Consider the following 20,222-nt stretch of genomic DNA (forward strand, 5'->3'; position numbering starts at 1 on the left):
GGTATTTATCTCAGCTCCAGGTCCAGTCAGCTGAGACCCTCACCCGGCTTCCTGACCCTGAGTCCTGGCACACACCCAAACAACCTTGGTGCTCTGTTCACATTCCCAAGAAGGCTTCTGCAGTGTGAGGTTCTGGCTCCTGGGCACCTGAACATCTACTTAATTCAAAGAAGCCTTTACCAACACCCCCAGGGGTTGGGCCTGGGGAATTCAGGGGGAAATTCATTACAATTCACAACATGCTTTATCCTGGCAAAGGGTCTGAGAAGTCTGGCTGCAATTAAACATTTAAAACTTTATTTCCTGTGCCCTGCTCTTATTTGACCAGAGAACCCTTTCATCTTATGAAGGGGGCACCCAGAACCTTCTCTGCAGGCCCCCATTTCAGGGTATATGTTGGGAATTGCTGGCCTAGTGGAAACGTTCATTGAGCGCCTCTGAATGCCGTCCTCTGGGTAAATGAGTTCATCTTCATCATGCACCACTTCTTCATAATTAGCGAAATCTTGGCTGGAGGAAATTACATTTTAAAAGTTTTTTTTTTAATGGAGGTGTAATGTATATATAAGCAAAATGCATCCTTTTGAGTGTAGAGTTTTGGGAGTTTTGACAAACATATACAGTCATGTAACCACCACCAACACCACAATCAAGATAACAGAACAGTTCAGTCACAACTGAAATTTCCTCATGGCCCTTGTTAGCTTTCCCTCAGAAGGCAGCCCACCCCCACTGGGAGGAACCATGAACAACTTCACTGACAGAAAAAGTTCTGTGGACAAACAGTGGAAACGGCTGCACAAAATGTGAATGTACTTAATGCCGCTCGGCACACTTAAAAATGGTTAAGATGGCAATATGTTATGGGCATTTTACCACAATTTAAAAAATCAGTAAGAACCCCGATGGGAGTGCTGACGATGCATCAGGCTTCACACGCTTCACACGCACCCTCTCACCTGGTGTCACTATAGCTCCCTGCAGGCTGAAGTCACGACCCTACTGATGGACTTGGACACAACCTCAGAGAGGTTCAGCCACTTGCCCAAGGCCACACAGGGCCCGGCAGCAGGATCCTCAGCAGGCAGTCGGTGCTCGCGAACGGGTCGTGTAGACAGCAGGTGCTGCCTAAGTGCTGGCCCGCCGGACCCGAAAGGCTGCAACGCCTCGCTGGTCTCGGGCGCCGGGCAGCACAGGATTGGCCGCTGGGAGGGGGCGGGGCTCCCCGCGGCCGGGGGCGGGGCCGTTCCCGGCCGTAAATACGGCGCCACATGGCACTGGTTGGGGAGGCCCGGGGCGGTGCGGAGGGCGCAGGCGCACTGAGGGGGTGATCCTCGGCCTCCGTGGCCTCTCCGTGGGCCGCGATTTCTCGCGAGAAGAGGGGCGGGGGGCGGGGCCGGTGGAGGGGCGGCCTCGAGACGGTCCGCCGTTCGTGAGGTGGTGGAGGCGCGAGCTGCGGTGCGAGGTGAGGGGAGGTGAGGCGAGGGGCGCGCGAGGTGAGGCGAGGGGCGCGCGAGGTGAGGCGAGGGACGCGGGGCGAGATGAGGGGCGCGCGGTGAGGTGAGGTGAGGCGAGGGGCGCGGGGCGGGGGTCCCGGCGGCGCGGCGGGTCCTGCCTCCTCAGCCGCCTGGGCGGGTCCGGCGCGGCTCCGGGCCGAGTCCCCGCGCCGTCGCTGTGTGACCTTGGCCGGGCTCGCACCGTCTCTGAGCCCCGGTCCTGTGGGGATGAGGGAGACCTGGAAGGGGCGTGGGGCGCCCGGCGCGCCGCCCATCCGCGGTGGGGCTCGCGGCTGTGGTCAGCTGCCGCCGTCGGGGCTGGTCCCCGCCCGTTTCTGGCCGCCCGGCATCTGCCCTGCAGGGGGGGCGGCGGCGGGGCGGGGATCCTCCTTGCACGCTTGTCAGCTTCCCCCTTGGGCTGTTCGGGAATGTGGAGGCAGGAGCAGGCGCGCGGGGTTCCGGGGAGCCCTTGGGGGGTCTCCGAGCGCGGGGACCGCGAGTGGACGCCGGGGCGCACGGGTCCCTCCAGCAGCCTCGTGCAGGGGGAGCCCCCGCCCCGGTGCCCTGGCTCGCCCGAGGCCGTGGGCACTTCCTCGTCCCGCTGACCGCGGACCTGTGACTGCGGACCCGGCGGATGCGGGCGCGTCCTGGAAGAGTACCACTCAGATGACGCTTTGCGCCAGAAGCAGCGAAAGGAAGCCATGTATTAGTCGCTAACAGTAGGACTTATATCTTGCATTTGGGCTCCTAGCCACCAAGACATGTCCCGCAAGCCGTTGGCTGGAGCCGAGGTTCCGTCTGGCGCGGAGCACAACAAGCCGTAGTGTTCCCGCGATTATTGAATTATTTATGTTATAATTCGACGCCGGAGAGACTCAGGAGACCCGGGATGAATGACAATGTGGGCTGGGGGCAGAGCGGATGCAAGCGCATCTTTAAGGGTGCTGTCCCCACACGTGTGCGTCCGAGCAGGGGGAAGCTGGGAAGCAGCTCGGCTGGTCCTCACCTGCCCCCAAACCAGGGCACAGTTTAGCCCTTCTCTGTGAACACCTGGCTTTGGGAAGGTGACTCAGGGCTGGTGTCAGTGTGAAAAAGGAGCTATTAGGAAAACTTTTTTTTTTTTTTAGTGGTTTGAGAGGCGGCAATTTTATTTCTTTATTTGTCTGCCTTGGGCCTTCGTTACTGCGTGCGGGCTTACTCTAGTTGCAGCGAGCACTCTTCATTGCGGTGTGCGGGCTTCTCATTGCGGTGGCTTCTCCAGTTGTGGAGCACGGGCTCTAGGCGTGCAGGCTTCAGTAGTTGTGGCACGTGGGCTTCTGTAGTTGTGGCGCATGGGCTTCAGTAGTTGTGGTGCATGGGCTTCAGTAGTTGTGGCACGTGGGCTCAGTAGTTGTGGCTCGCGGCCTCTAGAGCACAGGCTTAGTAGTTGTGGTGCACGGGCTTAGTTGCTCCACGGCATGTGGGATCTTCCCCGACCAGGGCTCGAACCCGTGTCCCCTGCATTAGCAGGGGGATTCTTAACCACTGCACCACCAGGGAAGTCCGGGAAAACTTTAAAAAATTGAAGTATAATTGATTAGCGTTGTATAAGTTTAAGATGTGCAAAGTGTTGATTTGATACACATATATTGCAACATGATTACCTCCAAAGTGTCAGCTGACGCCAAGGCAAGTGTTACCTGAAGGTAGCGCTACTGAGAACTTAGAGAGTGCCTGCATGGACACACGTGGATGTTTATTTTTCTTGCCAGATGGTTTGTAAGACTTTGGGCTGTTATTTTCAGGCCAGCAGTACTGTTCACTGTTAGTCAGTGTGCGCCTACTTCATTACCTGAGCAAACGCTGAGCCTCTCATCATTTGTAAGATGCCACGTTGGGCTAGACGCTGGTAATATGATTAACCTGACTATAATACCATGTGATTAGTGCTGTCATCTAGGTGTTTACAAAGTGTGAAGAAAGAGGGAGCAGCTAAACTTGTTTCTTGGTGTTGTAGAAGTTTCCCATAGTGGAGATGACATATGAATTGGACCTTGAGAGACGAGTGAAGTTTGGGGAGAACATTCCAAGTAGAGGCAGCAGGGTATGTGGAGGCTTGGAAGTGAATGGGACGTTTGGGGGGAGGGAGCAGTGAGTCCCTGTGTTCATTGTGGGTTGGGGTTTGAGGATTGAAATGGAGGCTAAGACCAGAAGGAGGTTTCTGACCAAAGGGCCTTGCATGCCGTGCCGGGGAGTTTGGACTTTTATCCTTCTGGTGAGGAGTAGTCAGGGTTTTGGGTGGGATGTGAGAGATGCGTTTTAGAAGAGTAACACTAGTGAGAACAGAGGATAGATCCAGTGTATCAGGAGATGGAGACTGAGCTGGGTACGTTTGAAGAGGGTGTGGGTCAGGACAGTGGCTGAGAGTTGAGAAGGGCGTCAGCTTGAAACAAGCAGGAGAATCCACAGTGCGATGGTGCTCTGTGGGATGTGGTGAAAGGGAAAGGAAAACGGCAAAAGTAACCAAGGTTCTCACTTGGGTGCTGAGGACGGGGCTGGTACCTGAGATAAGGAATACTGGAGCAGGTTTGGAGAAGGAAGGGGCTAAAATGCATTTGATTTTTAGACTTGTAGAATTTGCAGTATTTGTGGGCCATCCTGGATGAGATGTGCTCGTGCAGAGAGAGAATGTGTCCGGGGATGGAATCCTGGGGAGTCCAGCGGGAAAGCGATAGATGGCAGAAGAAGAGCATGTTGGATGGCTGATGGTGGGAATGCAGTTTACTGTCATTACCATACAGTCACCAAGGCTAGTGGGTGATTCTCTTCTGGAAGGGTCTCCAGGCTGAGGTGCCATTCCTGGATGAGAGACTGTTACTGATAATGTACTGAAACAAATGCTGCTAGTTTATAATTTGTTTTAAGCTTACATCTTTAGTTTCAATTTTTAGATTGTTTCTTTATCTTTTTCTTCAGAAAGTAGTGGTTAGTTTCACGCTTACTTAGTGAGTCTGTGGCTGCAGCCAGGGCTGATGGTTCTCCAGTCATTTGCCAACACATGTGCTTAATGATAACTGACTCAGTAACTCAATACTTCCTGTAGTTAACCAAGGTGGTGGTTTCTGTAACTGTTTAGAGAACTTCAAAAGTATTTCAGAGAGGAATAGGAAGCACCAGGTGCAGCTGAGCGGGGCAGAGGGGCTGGACTGCTGTACTAAACCCAAGAGGATGAAGCGAGTGGAGCCTGCTTGGCTCCCAGAACACTGTCAGTTGGTACTTTTCCTTCCAGACAGGACAATGGAAGAGTCTTTGGGGAAAGTGAGTAGTCTGAGAAAGGACCTAAAAATAGTGACATCAGGGGGTCCACAGTAAGGAGGCCCAGTTGGATCACTCACTAATGAAGCTCATAATTAATAACCCCTTACTAGGGTCCAGAGCTTCCAAGTTCTTTTAATCCCCTACCCCTTAAATAGGAATAGATAACCAAAGACAAGTGAAGAAACCTCTGATTTGGAAGATAGAGATCATAACACACACTTGGAAGCAATAGAGAGTGTGCAGGAAGCACACTTAAAAAGCATACTGTCACTGATACACACATGGAGATAGAAAATATCGCATGCAAGAGACCAGAACAGGATGCTCTTTTTTTTTTTTAAAGAAGCATTCAGAAATCCAAAAAGATAACACATGGATATAAAAAATACAGTGGAAGAAATAAAAAACTCAGTAGATGAAAAGGTTGAGAACTCAGGAAATAGAACAGAAAAACAAAGAGATGGAAAATGAGAGAAAAAAGAAAAAGCATCCAATTAGGAAATTGACAGCTGAATAATAACAGTTTCAGCAAGAAATAAAATGGGATAAACTCATCCACAAAATGATAAGGGAAATCCTAGAACCAAAACTTTCTGCCGTTTTGAAGGGGCCCACTGAGTGACCGGCACCATGGATGAAAATGCAGGTATCCTTCACTCACCTGTCTGTTCAGTTCCCAGTTTGGATATTCAGAGTGTGGGGGGCAAGTTTGTATAGGGAGGGATACCGAGTTTCTGATAGTGGCTAGTAAGAGTTTGGGAAGCAGGTTTATTTGGAAGTGCGTCTGAGCTGTTTCAGAATTTGCATAGTGAGAGTTCGCATGGAGAGAGAGACGTGCACACTCGCTCCAAGACACGTTGTTGTGAAATTTCAGAACTCTGGACAAAGAAGATCATGCTAGCTTCTCAGGAAGAATAAAGACAGGCCACCAACAGGTCATCACGGGATGAAGCAGAATGGCTCCGAACCCATCTTTAGGAACATTGGAAGCTGGGAGACAAGAGAGCATTACTTTCAAAATTCTGAAGGAAAATATTTTCCACCTTGAATTCTAAACTCAGGCAAAGGAGGATATAATAAAGATATGTGCACAAATCCTCCAAAGATTTGTCTCATGTATTTTAAAGAAGTGACTGGCAGGCGTACTCTCCCAAAATGAGGTGGTGAATCTGGAAAGACAGGCTAGAGGAGACAGGGTTAGCCTCAGAGGAGAGGTGAGAAGAATCTGCTGGATGAGATGGAGAGGCTGGGATGCCAGCCAGGCCAGGTACCAGGTATGAGAGCAGGTATCTTGGGACCTGAGCCTCGAAGTTTCCTCCAAGAGATTTTTTAGGGAATGTGAAATTGATGGGGCACCTGATGCTCTGGAACATCTGGAGAGGAGATTTAGACAGTTGGCAGAGTTGGGGCTGTATTAGTGATTAAGTACATAGAAAGCAAAGCAAGCGAAAACACAAGACTGTTAACTAGTTCCAGGGAAAATAAGCCGTTGTGCAGGAAAGAAAGATAATTACGGTGTACTGCAAGGCTCAGCTGTGAATAGCCTTTGTGCAATGATAATAATTTATGTAAACATAGAATATTGCTCTAATTAAAATGCTGATGTGCCTGTCTGGAGGAGGCGTGGAGATGAGAAGGGCATGGTTGTTTGGAGGGCCCAGGGGAAGAAAGAGAGACTACCTTTCTGCCAGCTGCCTGCCACTGTGGGGAAGTCAGTAGATGATGCTCAAGCTGAACCATCGGTTATCGCCCAGGGCTATTGCTTAGAGGTAGGTAGTGACACCGAAAGATTCAGCTAATAAGAATGAGCGAGAAAGATGGAGGTGGGTGATGAGAAAGAAAGGGACTGGGGACTGTGTGTGTAGTAAACTCCTGGGACAATTTAATCCTTTAGCATACATGCATAACGTTGATCAAAATAAAGAAAAATCAGTAAGCTTCCAACTCTGATGAAGGAAGAGGCCAGACTCTTGCCTGTTGTGTGTGCAGCTGGGTCACTCACCAGGCTGTCTTTCTTATTAGGCAGAGTTTACTTGTTCTTATTTCCTCTCCATTATTGCCATTGTTCTCTGTATCCTGTCTCTTGCCTGTGGTCACATATCGGAGATTTGGTGCTTTCTTTAGCTTTTTTCTTTTCTTTTAACTTGTTATAAAGGAATTGTAAAACATATCCAAAAGTAGAGATAATAGGGACTTCTCTGGTGGCGCAGTGGTTAAGAACCTGCCTGCCAACGCAGGGGACACGGGTTTGAGCCCTGGCCCGGGAAGATCCCACATGCCACGGAGCAACTAAGCCCGTGCGCCACAGCTGCTGAGTCTGCGCTCTAGAGCCCGAGAAGCACAGCTACCGAAGCCTGCGCGCCTAGAGCCCGTGCTCCACAACGAGAGAAGCCACCGCAATGAGAAGCCCGCGCACCACGACAAAGAGTAGCCCCAGCTTGACGCAACTAGAGAAAACCTGCGCGCGGCAACAAAGACCCAACACAGCCAAAAATAAATAAATAAATAATATATTTTAAAAAGTAGAGATAATAGTTTTATGAACTCTTCTTTACCTGTCACCCAGTTTCAGAAATTATGAAATCAGGGTCAGTCATGTTTATCTGTTTTTGTTAGCATAACAGCTCTTTATTGAGTACCTACTGTATGCCAAGCACTATTCATAGCCTTGAGACTACAACTATGACAGACTTTGAAGGGTCAAGTACCTCCCTTCTAAAGTTTATATTCTAGTGCAGATAGACCATAAGCAAATAAGCCAGTGAGTATATAATGTTGGAGGTAATGACAAATGACATGGAGAAAAAACAGCCACGGAGGATGGGGCGTGCAGGGTGGGGAGTGATCAGGGAAGCCCTCACTGATGAGGTGAGCTTCAGGTGTAGATCAGAAGGTTGAGCCACAGGACTCCCTGGGTGTGTGCGGGCCAGGGGGTGGGAGCCTGGTTGGCGTAGATGATGAACAACAAGGAGGCCATTGTGGCTAGAGTGGGGCCAGTGACGGGGAGCAAAGGGGAGGAGAGTGTGGGATCCCAGTCATATAGGGCTTGTCATGGGCCACTGTAAGGACTGGAAATGGGAAGCTGTTGGACTCCAAAGATTGGAGGGTTTCGAGCAGAGCCATGACGTGATCTGACTTTTAGCAGAAGAACCATGGCTATTGGGTTTAAAGAGGATAGTATGGGCAGGAGAGCGGAGGCGGGAGAACAAGTTGGACGCTGTGGCAGTAACGCAGGTGAGAGCTGGTGGTGGCCTGGGGGGCAGGGTGCACACAGGAGGTAGGGAAGTAGAGGGGTTAGGGTCTGCATATATTTGAAGGTAAAGCCCTAATCAGGTTCTTAAGCTAATCATAGTGAAATTTATTATCTATTTTCCCTTGAAATAATTTCTTTGAATTGACTTAACTCTGGGAAATGAGTTATTTGGATTCCAGAGTCAAATACCATGCAACAAGTGTTTGAGTGTTGTGAGGAATATAGAAGATATAGTAGACGTGATCCCTGTCACCTAAGAACTTGAAATCTAGTTTGGGAATATGGGACTCGTGTGCCTACACTAATACCCTGCCTACTTGTGAAGTACCGACGGGGCTTAGAGACCAGGGACGAAGACACCAATGTGAGCAGATAGCCAAGTGTGCTGTGGGCCACCTCTGTGGGAAGTTACTTTATTTGAAAGGCCAAGTTTGGGCTCAGTTTTCATTCAGGTCTTCTGGGACGGACATCAACCTTTCATTCTCATCAATGTGCCCATTTATTCCTTATTTTTATTTGGATACACTGTCAGATTTAGTTCTCAGCGTTAACCAAATACAAGTGAAGTAATTTTATAAGCAAATAAACCCCCAGTGCTGGTGGCACGGAAGTGAAAATATACCTTACAATGGGGGTTTTAATCCAACACCAAAGCATCAGTTGCAGGGCTGGGCCATACAGGGTGCAGAGAGTAAATGTTGAGACCACTAACAAACTTTCCAAATTTCTGTTGACTACAGTGATGAGACCCTCAGTGAATTATTTGCCTTCGCAAAGCTGGAAAAGAAGTAGGTAGTTTCTGGTCTCTTTGCCAGTAGCATAAATGAATAAAACTTGAAACATTCTTGGACTTCTTAATGAAGGTCATGTCACTTGATTTAATGCTCAGAAGTTGGTTATTTGGACAAGGAAAAGCAAATTTTATCAGAAATAAAGGTAATAAAAATTTGAGTGTCTAGAAGAACCAACCAATTCTGCATTAAATATTTACTGTAGAGGCTGGTCGACTGTAGTGTTTGGGAAGGTAGGCTCTCAAATCAGTTGTTCAAATGCCAACTCTGAACAGTTGTAGCTGTGTACACTTGGGTAAGTTGCTTGGCTGTTTTTGGTTTTGTTTTTGTTTTTGCAGTACGTGGGCCTCTCACTGTTGTGGCCTCTCCCATTGCGGAGCACAGGCTCCGGACGCGCAGGCTCAGCGGCCATGGCCAGCCACTCTGCGGCATGTGGGACCTTCCCAGACTGGGGCACGAACCCGTGTCCCCTGCATCGGCAGGCGGACTCTCAACCACTGTGCCACCAGGGGAGCCCCTGCCTGGCTGTTTTCCCCCAACTTTATCACAATTACTGTGAGGATTAAATAAGATGTGCAAGGCCTATAACAGCACTTTGGAAAACATATTAGCTATTGTTATTATTATAAAATTAATTGAAATCATAACATTCTTCCTTGCTGATAACTGGCTATTGGTAGAAAGCATGAGTAATAATAAAAATAATGTTATATTTATATGATACAAATATTTGAGGGCCAGATGAAATAGATAACTAAGGCCAATGGTATATATTCTAAAGAACATGCTTTACTATTTTACAAAACACTTAGCTGATATGTTCTCATTTTCATCCTCTCAGTAGCTCCGGTTAGCAGAAAGACCTTGATTGTTCTTGTTTTATAGGTGAAGAATTGAAACTCACACTTAAAGAGATATCCCAGGCCACTCAGCAGAGGCTGGACTTGGCCTCAGAATTCCTTTCCTTTTCTTCCCGATCTCCAGATGTCTGTGTAGGACTTCAGTGCTGGTGTTTTTATCCTGTGTTGTAGAAATCAGTGACAGCTGGTTAGTTCATAGTGTTTGTGCTGAAGAGAAAAGTTTTAGCTTCTGGTGATTGACTTAATAAGACTGCTCACACATTCTTCCCCTTGAAATCAAATGTATCGAGGTATAATTTACATGCAATAAAATGCACACATTTTAAGTGTAAAGTTCTATGAATGTGGACAGATGTATCTACCTGTGTAACTGCCACTACAAACAATATAATAGAACATTTCCATCACCCAGATTTCCTCCTGTCCCTTTGCAGTCTATGATTTCTGTCACTAGTTTTGCCTTTTATAACCTTTGTATAAATGAAATCATGTGGTATGTACTCTTTTGTGTCTGGGTACTTTTGTTTAGTGTAATATCTGCAGGATTCATCCATGTTGTTGCATGTATTGATGTGTGAGTCTGTGGTTCACTCTTTTTTATTGTTGAATAGTTTTCCACTGAATGAGTACACCACAGCTTGTTTATTCATTCACTTGTTGATGGACCTCTGGATTCTTTTCAGTTTGTAGCTATTTTGAGTAAAGCCACAATGAATATTCTTGTACACATCTTTGTGTGGACAGTTATTTCATTCATGGATATCGTCTTTGATGTTGTGTCTAAAAGGCATCACAATACACAAGGTCATTTAGGTTATCTCCTGTGTTACCTTCTAGGAGTTTTATAGTTTTGCATTTTACATTTAGGTCTATTATCCATCTTGAGTTAGTTTTTTTTTTTTTTGGCGGTACGTGGGCCCCCCACTGCTGCGGCACCCCCCCTCCCGCCGCGGAGCACAGGCTCCGGATGCGCAAGCCCAGCGGCCACGGCCCACGGGCCCAGCCGCTCTGTGGCACGCAGGATCCTCCCGGACCGGGGCACGAACCCACGTCCCCTACAGTGGCAGGCGGACTCCCAACCACTACGCCACCAGGGAAGCCCTTGAGTTAGTTTTTTTGAAGGTCTGTGTCTAGATTCTTTCTTTTAATTTTTTTTTTTTAACATGTGATATCCAGTTGTTCCAGTACCATTTGTTGCAGAAACAGACTGTCTTTGCTCCCTTGTATTGCCTTTGCTCCTTTGTTAAAAATAAGTTGACCATATGGGGGTCTGTTTCTGAGCTATCTGTTCGGTTCCAGGGATCTACTTCTCCATGCTTTTGCCAATACCACACCATTTTGATTACTGTAGCTTTATGGTAAATCTTGAAGTCGGGCAGCATCAATCTTCCAGCTTTGTTCTTCTCCTTCAATATTGTATTGGCTATTCTGGGTCTTTGGCTCCTACATATAAACTTTAGAAACAGTTTGTTGATATCCACAAAATAACTTGCTATGATTTTGGTTGGGATTAATCTATAAGTTGGGAAGAATGGATATCTTGACAATATTGAGTCTTCCTATCCTTTAGCACTTTGAACATGGAATATCTCTTCATTTCCTTAGTTCTTCTGATGATTTCATTCATCAGAATTTTGTAGTTTTCCTCATATAGATCTTGTACATATTTTGTTAGCTTTATACTAAGTGTTTTTCTTTTGGGGGGTTGCTCATAAATGGAATTCTGTTTTTAATTTCAAATTCCACTTGTTCATTGCTGAAATGTAGGAAAGTGGTTGACTTTTGTTTATTAACCTTGTGTCCTGCAAACTTGCTATAATCACTTGAGCCCGTAAAATTTTATAATTGGAAAAGTATTGATAGTCTAAGATTTATATGTCATATTTTGATGGTCAGTTGGGTCTTTAAATAGAGTCCCTAAGCTTTATTGCAGAACATCTACTGTTATGGATCTTACAGAACCTTCCAGGAGGTTAAAAATCCGCTTGATATTTTTTAATACAATCTTTTTGACTTTTTGAAAGTCTCAGCATAAAAAAAAACTAGGCTGTATGCAAAAAACGTTGACATTAATTTTTTTCATAATAGCCAAAAAAGGGAGCTAACTCCAAAGTTCATCAGTTGGTAAATGGATAAACAGATAGTGGTATATCCATATAGTGGGGTACTGCCCAGCAATGACACAAGCAACAACTTGGACAGATCTCAAAAGCATCTTCCTAAGTGAAGGAAGCCAAATACAAGAGGCGACTTCCTGTATAATTCCATTTATGTGACATTCTAGAAAGGGCAGAACTATAGAACTATATACTGCCTGGAGCTGGGTGTTGGGGGAGGATAAGGGAACTTTGAGGGATGATGAAGATGTTCTATATCTTAATTATAGTGTACATTTGCCCAAACTCATCAGACTGTACAGTTAAAAAGAGTGCGTTTTATTGTGTATAAATCATACCTCAATAAACCTGACTTAAAAAGGAAAAAAAGCGAGGTGCTAAAGTGATTTAATCAGGAAAGAACCGTCTTTTAAACAAATGGTGCTGGAATAACAGGATATCTCTATGGGAAAAAAATGAATCTCAACCTCTCCCTCTGGAATACTTGTATTGGATAGTGGCTGAAATTCTCTGCATTTAACATTCCTTTCCACCATGGCAGATACATTAATTTCCATTTATTACCACCCACTGTTTAATTCTCACTGGTTTGATCACTTGTGTCTATAATATGTAGTAAATACACACGCACACACACCACACACGCACACACACACACACACACACAAACACCCCAGTCCGTATGACAAAATAAATATTGATATATTAGTGAGGGTTCTCCAAGGAAACAGAACCAATAAGGTATGTGTGTATGAGTAAAGGGATTTATCATGAGGAATTGGCTCACAGGGTTATGGAAGCTGAGTAGTTCAGGCCCCGGAGAGCTGACGGTGTGCTCCAGTCTGAGTCTGAAGGCCTGAGGACCAGGAAGACTGCTGGTGAGAGTTCTAGTACTCGTCCAGGTCTGAAGGCATGAGACCCGTGTCCCGGCTCAAGGACAGTCAGGTGGAGAGAGGGAATTCTCTCTTCCTCTGCCTTTTTGTTCTATTTAGGCTTTCAACAAATTGGATGAGGCTGTCCCACACTGGGGAGGGCCATCTGCTTTACTCAACCTACCGATCCAAACATTAATCTCGTCCAGAAACACCGTCACAGACATACCCAGAATGTGTGACCAAACTACCTGGGCAGCCATAGCTCAGTCAAGTTGACACGTAAAACTACCCAGCATATACCACCTGACCTTTTTGTACTGTAGTTGTCAGTTCTGCTATCGAATTTTGGGACGTGCCCTTATACGGGTCTTAGTATGGGTCTGGCCTTGTGGCCCTCTATTCTAGATATGTCAGGATGGCACACATCTGAGTGTGAGGGAGGTCAGCCCTCAGCTGCACACCACCCCATCTTCCCGGATTCTTGCCTACTATTGGTGTGAAGGCTCCTTGAGACCAGCAGCCTTATGTGGGCGGCCAGCACTGGGTGCTTGCTTCCTGGGGCTGCCAAGCTGCCCTTGGCATCATACCCTGCCATGTGTCAGAAGAAATGTTTAACCCCACCTTGAGCTAAGAAACAGCTCGGCCTAGCCACAGTGTTTTGGTTTAAACCCAACCTAATTCTTTCATCAGTAGTGTTTACAAGGGCCTTTGACAAAACCCTTGTAGAAAACCAGCCCCCCAAAGATGAAACTTCTGGATAGACTTTGCTGTCAGTTCTATTGCTGCGGGCAGAAGCCTGAGACTGATATGCAGCGCCAGTCGTAGATCACTTCCTCTGTGAAGGTTCTTCTTGCTCTGCTTCTTCAAAACTTGGGGGGCTTTTTGTTGACTGCGTTTTGAAATAGTGGGAGATTTATGTTTGGAAACAATGCCCTTATTTTTGAATGAAAAATTACTTTATGAGGTCATCGTTATTCCCTGACACATTTCTGAAGCAGTCTTCGGTTCTCAGCTGGCTTTCCCCACTGTGCTGCTCTCACCCCCAGAAGACAAGGAAGTGTTACCCAGACTGTCCAGCTTGAGCTGCCCAGGCACCTGGACCAGAAATCCCTAGATGTCCTACTCCCTTTTAAAACGTAAAACTTGTTGCTGGCGATGCTATGTGGTAGTCTTGGCTCTACTCTCCACTCTTCCGAGAAACTGGGAACTTGTGCTCCATGAATATTTTAAAGGAGCCACAGCCCTTTCTTCCCAAAGGACTACTCTCACAGGCCATTTCATACACTCAGACAGTCTTGTTTCCATGCTGTTTTTGTGGCATGTTTGAGGTTAGAAATGACAACACAAAGGACTGCCCTGTTCCTTGATGTTAAAAATGAACCATGGCCTCAGCTTCATCGGTAAACGCTGCCTCAGCTTGGTGTGTAGGCGCTCATCCCCTTGATTTAGAAAGGCCTGGAAGGGGCTGTGACGTGGCAGGACTCCAGGGCAAGACAAGGCTCTTGGGACCAGTCTCCCCACTGAATAGCCAGACAGGTTTTTGGCTGTCCCAGGGGAAGACCTGTCTTGCTTCTGTGCAACAGCCCCCAATTATAAATTTTTAAAACTTTGCTTAATAAGCAAATTGCAGGTGAAGTTGGCTTGTGGAGCTTTTGCACAAGGTTGTAAGGGTAGCTTGTGGCTTCGGCAGCTGGCTCCAAATTTAGCCTCTGTACAGCTCTCTATCATATTTAGCTTTGTTTATTTTTTACACACTGTCCTACATTTGCCTTATTCATTCGACAATACCTCTTGGAAATTCCTCCAAGTCCACTGTTACAGCTCTAATTCATTTTTTTCCCTCCAGTTTGTTTTTATTGTGGTAAAATACACGTAACATAAAATTTACCACCTTAAAAAAAAAAAAAAATTTACCACCTTAACCTTTTTTTTTTTTTTTTTTTTTTTTTTTTTTGCGGTACGCGGACCTCTCACTGTCGTAGCCTCTCCCATTGCGGAGCACAGGCTCCGGACGCGCAGGCTCAGCGGCCATGGCTCACGGGCCCAGCCGCTCCACGGCATGTGGGATCTTCCCGGACCGGGGCACGAACCCATGTCCCCTGCATCGGCAGGCGGACTCTCAACCACTGCGCCACCAGGGAAGCCCAACCGTAACCATTTTTAAGTGTACAGTTCAGTGACATCGAGCACATTCATATTGTTGTGCAACCATCACCATCATCCATTTCCAGAACTCATTTTATCTTCCCAAACTGAGACTCTGTCCCCATTAAACACTAACTCCCCATGCCCCTCCACAGCCCCTGGTCCCCACCTTCTACTTTCTGTCTCTATGAATTTGACTCCTCCAGGGACCTCATATAAGTGGAATCACACAGTATTTGTCCTTTTCTGTGACTGAGTTATTTCACTGAGCATCATGTCTTCAAGGTTCATCTATGTTGTAGCAGGCATCAGAATTTCCTTCCCTTTTAAGGCTGAATAATAATCTGTTGTATGGATGGACCACATTTTGTTTATCCATTCACCCATTGATGGACATGGGTTGCTTCCACCTTTTGGCTACTGTGAGTAATGCTGCTGTGAACATGGGTGTATAAATATCTCTTCAAGACCCTGCTTTCAATTCTTGTGGGTATAGACCCAGAAGTGGAATTGCTGGATCACATGTTAACTTTATACGGCAATTCTATTTCTGATTTTTTGAGGAACCTCTATACTATTTATGCAGTGACTGCAGCATTTTACATTCCCATTAACAGTATACAAGGGTTTCACCACCTTCTCATCCTCACCAGTACTTGTTGTTTTCTGGTTTGCGTTTTTTTTGCTTTTGTTTTCAGTAGCCATCTTGGTGGGTGTGAGGTGGTGTCTCCTGTGGCCTTGATTTGCATTTTTCTAATGATTAGTGACATTGAGCATCTTTTCATGTGCTGATTGGCCTCAGTTTCTCAGCTGTAAGAGGATTATGCTGCACCCCCACCCCAGATGGTGTGCAGAGGGCCTGCAGTGACATACGTGTGTAAAACGCGCATCTTAGTGCCTGACACACAGGAAGAGGTCGATAAATGGCTGCTGCTATCAAGATGTTATCAATATATAGTAATTCTCCAAAAAATATTTGACCATGTCTTTTCCTTGCAATTAAATTGAATTCTTACTAAATTATTAGTAAAGAGAGTCAGAGTTTTTACAGAATGTTGTAGGCACTGGCATTTATTAATGTGCATATACTACTGCTTGGCTGAAAAGTAAGTCAAGGTATTTAGGCTATCAGGCCAGGTAGTTCTGGTACTTAGCATTATAAGTATGTGGCCGATAGCACGATCCTTGATCTGTGGCTATGCCTGTGTCCACAATATGTAACTGTGATGCTGCGTCACCTCTACTCTGTTTATTAGTCTTGATCTTAAAATTGAAAACTGATCTCTTAAATCACTCGACATTTTAAGTTACTTTTTCCCTTTGCTGCTTTCTCAGCCTTTGGCAAACTTTTTTTTTTTTAATATGGTTTCACCTTCATCTTTATAAACTGTTCGCCCTTGCACATCCTTGAGAAGGGATGGTCTTGAAAACTTTAATGACATGGGTGCTTATGATCTAGTTTTAAAAATAGGCTGTAACATTTTGTGATCCTAACCGTTACCATTAAAAGCATATTAAAACCTGTTGCAGCATTGCTTGTTCTTATTCCACTCACACCCGCGACCCACTCGAAGGGAATGAGCGAAAGTACCAGCAGCAGTTGTGCAAGACACAGTAGGGTATTTCACCTGTAATCCTGTTTCCTGTTTCATAATGTCCGTAGTGTGCTTATTACCTTTATAATGTGTAATAATTATATAATAAATATATAACATATAATAAATATCTAGCTGTGTGACTCTAGCACATGGCCGACAGCCCTGAGTGGGTGAGAGGAGGTGTGATCGCCACCCCTCAGGGTGGGGGTCACCAGATTTTTCTGCTCTTCCTTTTTCTGTGGGAGCACATGACGAGCTCTTAGGGCTCAGGAAACACTACATGAAGGTGACGATGACCAGAGAATGTGCTCTTCTCTGTCAGATGGTCATTGCAGCTCCTTTTGTGTAAAGGCCCACCCCACCCTTTGTCTGCTGAACTGTTTGCCATAAGTATGTATTAATTTTTCCATTAAAAAAAGTGAATTAAGAGTGAACAACAACAAAAAAGAGTAAACAACAGCTGCAGAGGTGGATAGAGATTGCACCCAAATTTCTGCCTAATGAACTTTTAGGTTCATTTTATGAAAATGTATTAGATACTAGGTACATAGTCGAATGCATATGAGGAATATAGACTCAGAAGTGTACACTGGGGGATGTCCCAGAGGGTGCACAATGTGGACCCTCCCCTAGAACACCCCAAGACGTGCTCTGTCTGTCTGTGCCCCGATGCCTGCAGTGATAGAAGTCCTAGTATGGCTTCAAAAACAGCCCGTTCTTAAGTGGTTTTGGCCCACTTATAATTATTAGTGTTCTTTCCTTAGGCTCGACTCAGTTTCTGAGTTGTATCTTCTGAAGCTGCTCTCTCTCCCACGTGACAGCCCTCCAGATAGCTGAAGCCCCGACACGAATGTCACTTCCAGCCTGCACAGCCCCTCCTCGTACAGGTGCTGTGGACCAGGAGGCTGAGAGCCGGCAGCAGCCTGCACCGCTCACAGCACACAGCACGCTGTCGGCCTCACACGGGGGCCCGTCTCAAGTGTTTGTGTGGATGACGTGTGCACAGAAGAAGGGGTTTGGGCGGGAGAAGGGGTGAGTTCAGCATTGCACTGAGCTTTAACTTTCTTGTTACCGTGTTTTGTTTCGCTGCGCCTCTCCTTTCATTCTCACACCCACTCTTCGCGAGGGTCTGCGTTCCCGCCCGGGGGCTGGTCTGGGTCCGGCCTCCCCCTTTCAGTGCGGTGGTAAGGGGTCTCCAGTCACCTCTCCAGTCACACTCACCCTCTGGGCCTTCCTAAAGCCTCATGGGTCACATCACCTGGAGAAGCTGAAGCTCCCCATCAGGCAGCCCCCCAAAGTCCACCTCACAGAGGGTGGAGGAGGGAGGGAAAAGCAGGGCCACTGGGTCTGAGACGGCAGCAGGCACCATCCTCTCAGGACCGCAGGCTGCAAGAGGACCTTAGCCTTTAACTTGGTTTCTGTTGCCTTCCAGCTTCCTCGGAGGGCAGCGTCTGGTCTCTACAGGAAGCTGAAGTGAAAGGATCCGGGGAAGAGGTCCCCGCATCCATGGACACAATGACCAAAAGCCGGTTCTTCCGCCTGTGGCTGGTCTTGGGGTCCGTCTTCATGATCCTCCTGATCATCGTGTACTGGGACAACATGGGCACCGCCCACTTGTACCTGCACACTTCCCTCTCCAGGCCTCACATCCTGCAGCCCTTCCCCAGCCCCAAGCCAGGGGACGGTAAGTATTTCACCGCCAGCATTGAGGAGATCTTGGAGAAGCTCCTCAGTGCTCATGCGAAGCAGAACATCCTTCTGGGTAGAAAGGTGGAGCAGCCCTCCCTGCTGGCCTCCAGCAAGCCTGTGCTCAGCAACATGGAAGAGAGTGTGAGGGGCTACGACTGGTCCAGCCACGACGCCCAGCAGAGCCCGGACCCAGACGGGCGGCAGGCCGAACGGAGGAGCGTGCTGAGGGGGTTCTGCGCCAATGCCAGCTTTGTGTTTCCCGCCAAGGAGCGCTCTTTCGATGACATTCCCAACTATGAGCTGAACCACCTCATCGTGGACGACCGCCACGGGGTCATCTACTGCTATGTGCCCAAGGTGGCCTGCACCAACTGGAAGCGCGTGATGATCGTCCTGAGCCAGAGCCTCTCGGACCAGGGCACGCCCTACCGTGACCCCCTGGACATCCCCCGGGAGTACGTCCACAACTCCAGCACCCACCTGACTTTCAACAAGTTTTGGCGCCGCTACGGGAAGTTCTCCCGCCACCTCATGAAAGTTAAGCTGAAAAAGTACACTAAGTTCCTGTTCGTGCGGGACCCCTTCGTCCGCCTCATCTCGGCCTTCCGCAGCAAGTTCGAGCTGGAGAACGAAGAGTTCTACCAGAAGTTCGCCGTCCCCATGCTGAAGAGGTACTCCAACCACACCAGCCTGCCCAAGTCGGTCAGCGAGGCCTTCAGTGCAGGCCTCAGGGTGTCCTTCGCCAACTTCATCCAGTACCTGCTGGACCCTCACACCGAAAAGCTGGCGCCCTTCAACGAGCACTGGAGGCAGGTGCACCGCCTCTGCCACCCCTGCCAGATAGACTACGACTTTGTGGGGAAACTGGAGACCCTGGACCAGGATGCCACCCAGCTGCTCCGGCTTCTCAAGGTGGACAGGCTGCTCCAGTTCCCCCCGAGTTACCGGAACAGAACTGCCAGCAGCTGGGAGGAAGGCTGGTTTGCCAAAATTCCCCTGGCCTGGAGGCGGCAGCTTTACAAACTCTACGAAGCAGACTTCGTCCTCTTTGGCTACCCCAAGCCTGAAAATCTACTTAGAGACTGAAGGCGTTAGGGGGAAATCCTGAACACCAAAAAAAAAAAAAAAAGTGCTTGTGTTGTTACTTTAAACCTGAACGAAGGGCCTGTGGTACCGCGACCACCTCCCGGAGGATGGAGCAATGCGTCGCTGCGTGTATTTTTATGTGGCTTTGTTTCTCTCCTGGTGTGACACATCGCAGAGTTCCACAGTGCTCCTGTTGGCGAGTCAGCTGGAAACACCTGGAATTGACCACACCCACACTCTCGTTTGTAAAATACCCTGCGATTTTGCAGTCTAGACTTGCTGTTTACTCCCTCCCTGTATTCATCGAGTACTGTGTTAATATTGTTTTTTAAGATTAATATATTTCAGATATTTAATATGAAAAGTGGAGAAGGAAATGGTGGAGTAAAAGGTTACATCTGCTCCTTCTGCCTGCGCTTGTGGTTATTTCGTTGGAGCGACAGGTGCTCATTCAGGGGCTCCAAGCAGCATAATGGCTGACGCTTAGGCCTCAGAATCTCAATTTCAGGAAGGGAGGGTTCATGGTCGTCTTCAGCAAAAAGGAGGAACTTGAATTTGAGATCAGGCGTTACTGTGTGTTTGTGCAAGGGTGGCAGACAAATCCTTCAAAAGTGAAAGCTCTGTTATTAGGTGATACATGTGAAAAGGGAAGGCTATTAATAAGGGTTTCATACTTGAGATCATATCGAAGGTAAATCGTACATCCAGGTCACAGTCACAGAGGCTGGATTTTAACTCCAGCTGCCTCCTTTAATTTGTCAGTCACGGACGTAAGGATTTGCAGTAGCAGGGACTGAGTTTATCCCTAAAATGCGTCCCCAGCATCAGCAGGGCGAGGCGCAGGTGGGAGTCTCATTGCCAAGCTGGCTGGTTCGATTCAGCTTCAGGGACGTTCCCTCGAGGACATGACTGACACAGGGATCTTCACGTTCGATGGCCCTGCCTTGGTGAAGGTGTCTGCTAGTCCAGGAAGGCTCTTTTTGAACATCTCGTTCAAATTCCTTTGCAGGTTTTG

General features: G+C 47.4%; 1 protein-coding gene across 3 annotated transcripts; it reads left to right on the top strand.

Annotated features, from left to right (window-relative positions):
* Positions 1-1,395: 1,395 nt before the first annotated feature.
* CHST12 (carbohydrate sulfotransferase 12) lies at positions 1,396-19,604 on the top strand. Of its 3 annotated transcripts, none has more exons than XM_030849570.2 (2): positions 1,396-1,465; positions 17,865-19,604. In XM_030849570.2, the coding sequence occupies exon 2, from the start codon at positions 17,939-17,941 to the stop codon at positions 19,205-19,207; it is 1,269 nt and encodes a 422-aa protein (XP_030705430.1). In that variant the 5' UTR covers positions 1,396-1,465; positions 17,865-17,938; the 3' UTR covers positions 19,208-19,604. The 3 variants fall into 3 exon arrangements, with proteins under 3 accessions (XP_030705430.1, XP_030705427.1, XP_060141475.1); XM_030849567.2 differs by having other exon boundaries at positions 1,413-1,475; XM_060285492.2 differs by lacking the exon at positions 1,396-1,465 and adding an exon at positions 16,570-17,464.
* The last annotated feature ends 618 nt before the right edge of the window (positions 19,605-20,222 follow it).

The sequence above is a fragment of the Globicephala melas genome, chromosome 15, assembly GCF_963455315.2.
Source record: "Globicephala melas chromosome 15, mGloMel1.2, whole genome shotgun sequence".
In the NCBI taxonomy this organism is placed as follows: domain Eukaryota; kingdom Metazoa; phylum Chordata; class Mammalia; order Artiodactyla; family Delphinidae; genus Globicephala; species Globicephala melas.

What these genes read in the sequence shown, in the direction of transcription:
- CHST12 (XM_030849570.2), top strand. Translation starts at nt 17,939, where the DNA reads ATGGACACAATGACCAAAAGCCGGTTCTTCCGCCTGTGGCTGGTCTTG.